This window comes from Impatiens glandulifera, chromosome 3 (genome assembly GCF_907164915.1).
Source record: "Impatiens glandulifera chromosome 3, dImpGla2.1, whole genome shotgun sequence".
NCBI classification, from domain to species: Eukaryota; Viridiplantae; Streptophyta; class Magnoliopsida; order Ericales; family Balsaminaceae; genus Impatiens; species Impatiens glandulifera.
Window position 1 is genome coordinate 56,626,203 of NC_061864.1, and position 11,811 is coordinate 56,638,013.

Genomic DNA, 11,811 nt, shown 5'->3' on the forward strand with positions numbered 1-11,811 from the left:
CAATTGATCACATACCTCTTATACCACCTCCCAATTGACAATCATCTTTTGACTCACACTTTTTTATATGCCCCTTTATCCCCTCGGTTGATAATTCACCCACCACCCGACCTCCATCTTGTGACCTCACACTTTCAAATACTTGTCAATTCAACTAATAATTCTGACCTCACAGTTTCACATGTCTCTTATCCCTTGTTTAACATCGATCTCTCAAATATTTATAATACTTACTTTTAAATGCAGTTTTTAAAATTCAAACCCTGATCTTAAACATGAAATGTAAACACCTTAATCGCTATACCTTTTATAATTTTGTGTATGTATATATATTTTGTATTTAATATTTATTACCAATTAGTTAATTAGTCGACATCTTGTAACTCACACTTTTTAATAACTCACGATCCGACCCAATTATACATCTACTCTCACATATATATCCAAATTAACCACAGTTCTCAACCCGACAAACTAAACAAATTTAAATTAAAAATTATTATATGTATATATATATATATTGATTAGTTAGTTAAAAGTTGAACTTATATTGTTAGGAATGTCGTATGTTCATCAAATTTGGTGTTAAATTTAAAATATAAAGTCTTATTAGCTTAGTTGGTTAAAAAATTATATTTATTTTGTTAGGTTGCAAGTTCGAAACATACATATATAATTTTTAAATTTATTTTTAACCGTTGTAAGTTTATGGACGAGTCAACTCACGATCCGACCCAAGTATCCATTTACTCTCATATATCTATTCAAATTACCACAGTTCTCATCCCGACAAAACAAACAAATTAAATTTTAAGTATTATTATATATGTATACATCACATATATTTACAAATTAACCCAAACTTTCGACCCGAATGTTGACTTTACTTATTTTGGTATTGTAGGATTTCCAGGAAAACCCAAAGGCTGCTCAGGATCATATGAAGAACCTTGTGATGAACAAGATTCAAAAATTGGTCAGTGCTGGCATAGTTCAAGTCAAATAAACCAACCAGGGTTGTGGTTACTGGTTAGCATATTCAATTCCATGTTTATTTTCCTTCTTACTAGCTCTGCTTTTCATTTTTATGCAAATGTATCAGATTGGTTGGTTGGTTAAAAGAAAAATGTTATAATTTCTATTATTGAGTATAAAATTTTAAGTCTTCACTTTTTTTTAATAAATCATCACTAGTTCCTTACAATTCTTCTTAAATAGTTTATATTATTTAATTTTTTTGGATCATTGTTTGTTGCCTCTTTTTGTATTATTGTTTAGTAGTTTTCTTATTAAATTACTTAATGGATTTAAGTATAAAAACATATATTTATTTATTAATTTTTTTATATATCTCAATCTTTGTATTAGTTGTATAGTGGTTTTTAAAACAAATTCCATGTTCTTTTGAAATTTTTTCTTATATTAATTTCAACTCTTGATAACTTTTTTCGGTTCATCGTCTAATAGTGTCACTAAATCTACGAGAACATTTTATTTTATCTGTTTTGTACAAGGAAAATCCATTTAAAAAATACGCCCCACATTCCATCATTTATGGATTATGGAACAAAGAATCATCAAAAATTTTTAAAACAAAATCTAAGGCCTTTTCCGGATTGGGGTTATTGTAATAACCTAGAAGGGGAAAATGAATAATGATTGGTGATGATTTTGAGCGGATGGGAATATTTTTTGGTAAAATTTAAAGGGTATTGATATATAATAATAAAATAATAAATAATAATTTAAAATAAATGATATTTTAGTATTTTGGGTAATAAATTGAGTGATGTGATTGATGAGAGGGGAATGAAAAGATGTTTGAGTGTGTTGGGTTATTTAAATAATCCCAACCGAATAAAGCGTAAGATAATCTGTGCAGATCTAGACCTTTCTATAACAGTGTCCATAAATGTTTGAAACTGCCCCCATGATAACAAACGTGTTTAGATTTGTATTAAAAATTTGTTCATAATTTATTAGTTAAATACAAAGTCGGCAATTATAAATTCATTTAACAGATCATGTCGCCTGGGCACTGTTCCTCAAAATTATCATTACCACTTGTAAGTAATTATGACTAAGGTTTGTTTAATTTGGGTTAATTCAATATTTAATATTATAGTTCATAAATATTTATTGTTTAATTTATAATATTATTGTGATAAAAATATGTTTATATTATTTAAAAATATATAGATACAAAAAACTTTTTGTTTAAGTAATAACATCAAAAATTCATACACTTTTGAACTAAAAACATTTTATACATCATAACAACACTTACAAAATAACCAAAATTTAATCCAAGTTAAGAGACTTGACAAAAACTAGAAACCATTAAAGAGTTGTACACTACACAATTCCACAACTAAGCATACATGAAACACTTGCATGCACCACACAAACTTCTTACAAAAACATGACCTAGCTTATGGCATATGTCCTTTGTGTTTGTCCACAAACCTATAAACCAGAGCGAGCGCATTGCTAGTCACCCTCGACAAATCAAGCACTCTTTTCGTTACTCCAACCTTCACATTCCCACCCATGGTTCCACCCGAAAACCCATTAGCACAAATGTTCTCGTTAGTGAGAGCAGTGCTCACCCACGTTTGAACGTTGCCCATGCGCCAAGCAAAGTCATTGGTTGTGGCTCGGCCCATCTCCTCAATGGACTGAGTAAGTTGGTTGACTGCATCCTCGAGGTTATCAACACAATCCTTCAATGCTTGATACTCCTTGCGCTTGAGGCCCGAGGTCTTGACCATGTTTGACACGAATGTGGACAATGACTTAGCATTATCTAGGCTCACGGTTAGGGCCACTTGAGTTAGTTGTTTCTCGTCTTGTTTGATGGAGCTGGCATAGCTAGAAAGGGATTGAAAGCAAAGTTGTTGGTATCGAGTGGATTTACATGCGGTTTTTATGAAATCGGTGTTGGGAAAATCGACACTAGTTACACTAGTAGAAGCTAGAAGAATGAGGTAGAAGGATAGTAGAGGAAAGAAGTATAAGGAGAGCTTTGGCATTGTTATTAGGGCTTAGGAATTTGATCCAAGTTTTTGAGTGTGTGAAGTTGGAAAGATAGGACATGAGACTTTATAGGGAGATTAGTACCTTCAACTCAAATGTAATAATTAAATGAAAAAATATCCAAATTGAATAAAAATATTATAAGAAAGTTAGGTCAAATACTGTATAAAAATATTAATCTTGTCCAATAATTTACCTAGTCATCTTTTGACGGATCATTATTTAAAAAGGCAACATTATGAATTTTTTACACATTGTGGTAACAATTTGTTTTCCTTTCATGATTGGAGCCCATATCTGATTTGAATATTTCACATTAAATTTTTGCGACTCGTTAAATATTCTTGGGTTCAAATCTACTGTTTCAGATTTTGTGTTCCATTATATATACCATTTTCATAAAAATTGGTCATTTTATAAAATGAGACAAAAGTAATAAAAAGAGAGAATGAAAAGTCAACATATTCAAACGGTATGAAGTTGGAGAGATGGTATGAAGAATTGAGCTTTCTAAGCAAGCCAAAGGAAACAACCCAAATATGGTTCAAATTTAGAAATATCCTAGCACACATGTATAATGTAGAAGTTCTAAGTCACTTTTCTAGTTTATTGGGGAAACCATTATATATGGACCCAATTACAGAGGGAGGAGAACACATTACTTTTGCTAGAATAAGTATTGAAGTGCATCATCAAAGTACACTGCCAAAGAACATGATAATTATTGATTGGAAGGAAAAACCCACAGTCATGAAAATCTCATATGATTGGATGCCAAACATGTGTGCTTTCTGCAATACTTTCTTACATATTAGTACTACATGTGCAAAAGCAATTGAGGAAGAACAGAAAATCATGAAAGCACAGGAAACAAAAAATAGGAAAATGAAACGGAAGAATAAAAAATGAAAGAGCATATTGTGGAAGTCAAGGATAGTGATAAAAAAGATAAAAATGAGAAAAATGTAGAGGAATAAAGCAAGAAAGATTCTAAGAAAAATGAAAGTAGCAGAAAAAAGAGAGTAAAGGGAATCAAGGTGAAGAGGAAAATAATTTTTTTTTGTAATGCAAAAGATTATGATAAAAATGGAAGATGAACCTCATGTTGTTGAGGAAACTCAAGAGGAAAACACCTAGAATTTCAAAGCTGAAACATAGAATTCTAAAGCCGATAAAAAAGATTTCAAAACCGATGTGGAGCCTAAAGCTGAAGCTGAAGATAAGGAAGATAAGAAAACATAAATTTAAGTTGAAAATAACAAAGAGAAAAGCCCTGAAACTCTCAAAAACAATTCTTTCTATCAAATCAGAACGGGCTCGTACAAAAAGAGAATTCAAAATTAGAAATAACAATACTCATCATTCTCTTCAATACAATCTTCTTTTATTGTTAGAGGAAGAGGAAGAGGAAGGGGAAGGGGAAGGGGAAGGGGAAGGGGAAGGGGAAGGGGAAGGGAAGAATGCATCTCAATGAAAATAGATGGCTTGCAAAAATCTCAAGTTGGGATGGTTATGTTTGAATGTAGTCTTTTCTGTTTGTAATCTTTGTTTTTTAGAATGTATGAATGCTACTAATAAGTTTTTTTAGGGTCTTTTGATTGTCATCCTTAATCATAGCTATAGTTTGTCTAGTTTTTGATTTCCGACCCTCCCACTTTTGAGATTTTAATGAAATGGTTGTAACCGTTTCCTAATAAAAAGTCAACATATTTTATAAAAATGATGCATAATAGAACACAAAATCTGAATTATCTAATTTTATCCCAATATTTTTAGGCTTAGAAAAATCAAATTATATTTTTCATGTTTTATTATTATAAGTGATAAATTAAAATAATTATATGATAACTTATATAACTAAAAATAAAATAAATTTATGCCAGCTTACCTTAATTAATGAATTAATTAATCGAGTGATATTGTTGGCGAGCTAATCCTAACACGAATGTGTTAGGTCATTGATTGACTTCAATTTCATTGATTTTTTAAACTATGTACTAAATATTATTTAATGTTGGTCAACATAATATGACAATATGTAAATATTTCCCCTTTATTTCCGTTGAGAATCTTTTATTATTTAGGAAATCCTGGATAGTAATAACATAAATTTTAAGGAGTTTACTTTTTTTTTTTTTTTTTTTTAATTAGTTCATTTTATTGAGAAAGTTACCACCATGTCGTATAATAAATTTTCCAACTTCAACTAAATACATTTTTTTTAATAAAAATTAAATTTATAATATTCTTTTTACTTTAACTATTTTTATAATATTTTAACGAGTTAATCGAATAGCAAAAAATTATAAGAACAAAATCTATAATAAAAATAACAAAAACTTAATAAAGACATTGTTTTATCTCTACTCCCCAAAATCTCAATGTTAATTTAGACTAAAAGTTAAATGTTTACAAGTTAATATAGCTCTGATAAATTTGAAGAAGAAAATTCTTGACAAATTTAAAAATGTTGTGCCACAAATCACATTTGTGTTCTTGAATCCTATGGACATTCATATAAAAATGAATTGTAGTAAACGGTTTTAAAATTTTGATGTCTTATATTCAATTTATACTGAAAATATTATTATTAAAGTGTTGATTCGATTAATATTATTGAGATAAACATAAAATTTGCACTTATTAAATGACTCTTATTCATATAATAAGAAAGATTTTAACGCTCAAAACGTGATTAACAAGTTTATAAATGTCTTATATAATTCAACTTAAACTGAAAACACTGTTAAAGTGTCGGTCCAAACCTATATATACTTTAATCAAATTATAATTACTCCAATTAATGCTGTCTCAATAAGTGTGAAGTCAACATGTACTAAAGACTAAATAATTGATCTTATATTATATTATATTTTATTTTGGTAGAATTAAAATTTTATATTTTAAAAGTCTTGGTCTATGCCTCGTTTCTTAAAAAAGTCACTTATTAATACAACTGGAGCAGCTTGTATATCTAAATTTCTAATATATACAAAGGAGATAAGGACGTCTAGCCAGCTGGTTAAAGTTTCAATCTTCACCTTTTATTTTAATGGAAAATTAATTTTGGCCATCCATTAATTTTGCAAATATTGTAGAAAAATATTTAAATTAATTAAGTATAAAGAAAAATTGAGAAAATTTAAATTAATACACATATATATGTGATTAAAAATAAGACTAACACACCGAATTGAGGATTTGAACACCAAAATAACTGTTTATTCGATTTTAATTTTTTTAAAATAAGATTTATTTTTTATTAATTTAAATAAAAAATTATATATGAAATATTAATTTGTAAATAATAACATTTAAAAAATCAAAACAACTAAACGAGAATCTAAATGTTAAATAATATTACAAATTTATAAAAATTAAATTTAATGTAGAAGATTCAACAATTTTGATTTTTTTTAGAGTACTCCAAACACGAACTCGTTTGAGTTTCATAACGATGAGTGAAGAAGTAGAGTAAGCTGAATAAACCGAAAAATCTCTACCAAATGTTTTGAGCGGCGATTAAATTTGTCATTGTCTTTTGAATTGGTAAGCAATGTCAAAAATGTTCGGCCAAATGATAACTATAAAAGACCTCCAAATGAAATATCATTTTTAACGACTCTTTACTGAATAAAAGAAAAATAATTATAAATCTAGCAACTTCTGAAACTGTGCTCCACATGTTAAGAGACTGCCCAAATCTCCTACTTTGCTACTAAGAATGATGTACATATATTCGAGAAAGCATTATCAGACCATTGATGAGTTTAAGAAAAAAGTAATCCATACAAAATTGGGAGTATAAAAATTCGGAAAAAAAAACTCAATCAAACTAAACAGGTTGTTAAACTGAACAAAATATAACATCAACTCAAATTTGAGTGATGAAAAAAAAAACGAAACACCCTACAATACTAAAATACTATATGTGTGGATAAGAACAAAATAAATTTTCATATTCTCTAAATGTTTGTAGAAAAAAGAAAAAATTAAGGATTTTAACTTCTTCATACGTCAATTTGAGTCCTTTTATCGATTTTATTACTTCTATTTTCTACTAGGTTTTTTATACCAAGTTTAAAGTTGATCACATGATTCAAGAATTAGTTTGTTCTATGTCTATGTCTCGACTTTTGTTTTAGATGAAATATCTATTGTTTCATCTAGGCATAGCCATATTTGATTTTTACGTGTTTTTTCATATTTGTTTTTCCTCTTCCTTCTCTTAGTCCTCCACTATAAGATCTTTAAACACAGGGGCGGAACACGTTCAATTTTATCTATGCGATAGCCTAGTGGCCCAAATATAATAATAAAACAACGTTGATGATGCACACATATTTTTGTATGGAGAGAGTAAAGGAGATTCTAGGGAAATTTTAAGTTATATAGTTTATTTTATAATAATAAAATAGTTGGGTGGCCTACCACTAAAATGAGCCACTACTAAAAAAAATAAATTCTCAAAATATATGTTCAGTTTTAACTTTTCAAATTAATTTAGTTTTATTTATTCTCAAACTAAACTTTGTTTATGATTTAAAATTAGTTTTTTTTAAAAAATTTATTTATTCATTATATTTAAATTAATTATTATATATATATTTTAAATTATTATTTTTATAAATTTAATATATTTAAATTATTATTTTTATAAATTAAATTATTTATATTTTGATATATATTTAAATTAGTATTTTTATAAATTTGATTATTTATATTTTAATATATACATATATTTCAATTATTAATTTATATAACTTTTTAATAAGAAAATCAATTTTACCTGCCATTTTCATCGATTTTTCAGAAAAGATATTCTCTATGTAAATGTTTTTGTTTTTGTGGAAAATGTTGTCGATATCACTCTCCATGTTTACATATATATAGTTGATGGTTGTAAAGTGTGCAATCTCGATTGAGTTCAATACATCGATACATATCACAATCTAACAATACTTTATGAGATGTGACAGTATAATTTTCACCCATACCTAACAAATCATATTGGACGTTCCCAATAGCACATGATTAAGAGAATATGATAATCTTGTTCCCAATGAAAATTTGAGAAAGAAAAAACCAACGAGGTCAAAAGCAGCGTATTCGAACCAAAATGGTTAACTCACGAATGACCATCATTTGTGGGAGGTGTGGCGAAGAAGGTATACGAGAAGTAGCCAACGATGTCTTGAGTAAAATCGTCAATAATTTAGAAAATGATTTGTGTGATCGTTTTTATGAATGATTAATTATTATATTGTTATAGTTAAGATATTTTAAATTTATTAGTATTTATCAATTATTTATGAGAATGCTAAAGTGAATATTTATTACATTATATAAATAATAATTAAAATGTATATAAATATATATATATATATATATTAAAATATAAATAATTAAATTTATAAAAAATAATAATTTAATTTCAAATATAAATAATCAAATTTATAAAAAATAATATATATATATATATAATAATAATAATAATGAGTTTAAATATACTAAAAAAACAAAAAAAACTGAGTTTGAACAGTAAACTAAGTTAGTTTTGGAATAATAAATAAAGTGGTTAGTTTGAGAAGTTGAACGGGAAATTAAATCATTTTTGGAATTAGTTCCCACTAAAAGGTATATAATTTAGAAAAATGATAGGGAGAGAGAATTTAAAAGAGATAATGAATGATATGATACAATTTGATTGACTAAAAAATTTAAAAAAATCTATATCTTCTCTCCGGTTAGTTCGATGCTAAATGTACTGGTAGTGCATGTATCCATTAAGAAAGTGTCACATGTACAAAGAGAAAAAAATTAACAAATGAGAGAAGTGATGCTTTACTTTTGTGTATAGGTGTCACTTCATGAGTGGGATACAGGTAGTGCCTATAGATGTAGCATCGAATTAACCCTTCTCTCCCTCCTCATATTTTTTTCAGCCAATAAGGTGATGACACGTCATTAACTCTCCAATTCTCTCTCTAATTTCCCTCCCCTATCACTCCTCTATAATTTATTCATAATTAAATAATATTCAAACTTTAACCTTAACACTAATAGCCGACCCTAATTTAAAAAATTAAAATTCATTCTCTCAAAGATCCCTATAACTTCTTGGGTTAAAATAAAAGGTCGTACTCTGCCAGCTCTAGATTAAATTTCATTCTCTCGTATTATGCCAGTTCTAGATTGAAATTCATTCTTCGCTAAGTTTGTATAACTTTAAGGAATTTATTATTAAGTATAAAAATCGTTTATTGGTATACCGTCATTTTATTGGTATATGTAGTGTTATAGTTATTTATGTTTATGAAAATCGTTTTTATACTTTTTTTATGTTCCGATAATAATTTTCTTTGTACTTTATATAGACATTTATATAGACATGTTGGAATCTTGAATTCAACAAATTTTTTAATGTCAAATTTGGAGAGAAGGATAAAAAAAATAATATTATATTATTTTTAAGACAAAATTGATAATCCTTCATTATTTGAGTGGATCAAAGCAACAATGATTTTTTATGAGAAACTATAATCTCTTTTTAAATCTCAAAGAATTGAGTTTGATGAAATTACCCTTGAATGAGATCATGGATTGCTTATTGCTATGTTGTGACATCCTATTAATCATCGTGATGAAATTAGATGAACTTACATTAAAATGAGGCCATATCAACCTATATTGTTAGATTATCCGAAATCTGAATCTTGAAAGCAACAATATCGATTTCAATAATCTTGGTTTACAAAATTCTCATGATTGAAGTACTCTCCTTCAAAAGATGATGTATTTTGTTTTTCATGTTAGCTCTTTGAATAAAGCAAATTTCAACAATCTGCATTTACAGTTGAAGAGTTTGAAGTTGGAAACGTGCATTTTTGTCTCACATGGGGTTTTTACTCCATGCACAATAAATCTCAAATTTTGTTGTTGATTTGTTGAGTGTAACTCAACATATAGATAAAGCTTTTAATCAAGAATCTTCTAAACAAATTCAAAAGAATCGATTAAGACTTGCAATAACAACTAAGAGTGTATGTTGGTTAAGTTTGCAAACATGTGCATTAAGAGGTTATGATGAACCTTTAGGAAAAAATCGTGGTAATTTTATTGAGTTTTTAAAAGTTTTGAAAAAATGAAATGCTAGTATTGGTAATATTATCTTAGATATACGTCACACAAAGTTAAAAAAAATCCTACATATTATTGGTAATAGGGTGAGAAATAAACTACGTGATGAAATTGGCGATTTCAAATTTTATATTTTGGTGGATGAAGTGAATGATATATCTAACAAGGAACAAATGGCTATAATTTTTAGATGTGTTGATGTCCATGGTATTTTGCGGGAGCGTTATTTTTTTTATAAAAAATTGTGCATGTTCATGATATCACAAATGTAACACTCAAGAAAGAAATATGTAATATCCTTACTAAATATAATTTAGAAATTACTAATATGCGAGGTTAGGAATATGATGATGCTAGCAATATGTGTGGTGTTTTTAATGATTTGTAAGCTTTATTTCTTAAAGATTGCCCTTATGCATATTATGTGCATTATTAGCTCATTAACTCCATCTGGCATTAATTGTAGCGGCTGAAAAGAAGATCTCTATGACTTTTCTTTTTGAATCTAACGACTATTATTAATCTTATTACATCTTTTTCAAAATATAATATCAAGTTACAATCAACTCAAGATAATTTAATGGCTCGCTGGAGTTCCTATTTTGATTATATTTACGGTTAATAGATATGTATAATGCAACTATTAACGTTTTTGAAAACATTATCACATACAATTTCTCTACTTCGATGCGTGGGAAAGTTGGTGAATCTTTAATAATGACGTGAATCTTTAATAATGATGAAGTCTTTTGATTTTATTTTTATTTTGCACTTGTATTAAATTATGGAGATCGTAAATTTACTTATAGCGTGACTTGTAAAGAAAATCTATTGATATATTAAATGCAATTAATTTGGTCTCTACGACTAAAGCACTTCTTTTGACATTTAGAAATGATGAGTTTGATATTTTCCATCCCATGTCATATAACTTTGCACAAGATTATATGTTTTTTTGGGAAAACGGCTTAGTGCTATTTCATTAAAAATCTCAAAAGAGGGAAAATGAGTTTCAAAAAACAAAGTTAGACAGACCCTAGCTTTGTTGAAAAAAAAAAACAAATGAGTTTCAAATAACTGAAATACAGAACAAACAGAATAACAAACAATTGAATTACAAACAAGTCATCAAACAAGAACTATTTGAACTTCCTTTCCTTGTAATGATTTTATAGGGAATATTCCATCTTTGACTGAGCTTCCAACTATCTTCATTAATCGGAATTCCTCTTCATGTATGTATGAGAGCATTGCCATTAGAAACAATATCATCCCAAACTTTTCATTCTGTTCTCTTATTCGTGCTATGAAATCTTGTATTTTCTTTCTCTCAAGGTATTGTAGACCAGGCTCCTTATAAGAAATATAGTTGTTAATGTCAAAAATATATGTTTACATACTAGAGTTGAGTGCTCATTATAAGAAATATAGTTGTTAATGTAAAAAAAGATACCATCATAGTTGAACATCATTTTCATTATGATATATTTAATGTTGCAATAAATTTTCAGTTGAAAGAGTTAAACTTTAGATTCAATGTTGAGATAGCCGAACTTCTTTTTATTGGTTCTATTTTGGACCCAAATGATAAATTTAAATTTTTTAACATTAATAAATTTTTTACTCTCGACGGAA

At 27.7% G+C, this 11,811-nt stretch overlaps 1 protein-coding gene across 1 annotated transcript; it reads right to left on the reverse strand.

The window, feature by feature from the left end:
- Positions 1-2,432: 2,432 nt before the first annotated feature.
- LOC124930444 (21 kDa protein-like) lies at positions 2,433-3,032 on the reverse strand. The gene has a single exon (XM_047470786.1). The coding sequence runs from the start codon at positions 3,030-3,032 to the stop codon at positions 2,433-2,435; it is 600 nt and encodes a 199-aa protein (XP_047326742.1).
- Positions 3,033-11,811: the final 8,779 nt, after the last annotated feature.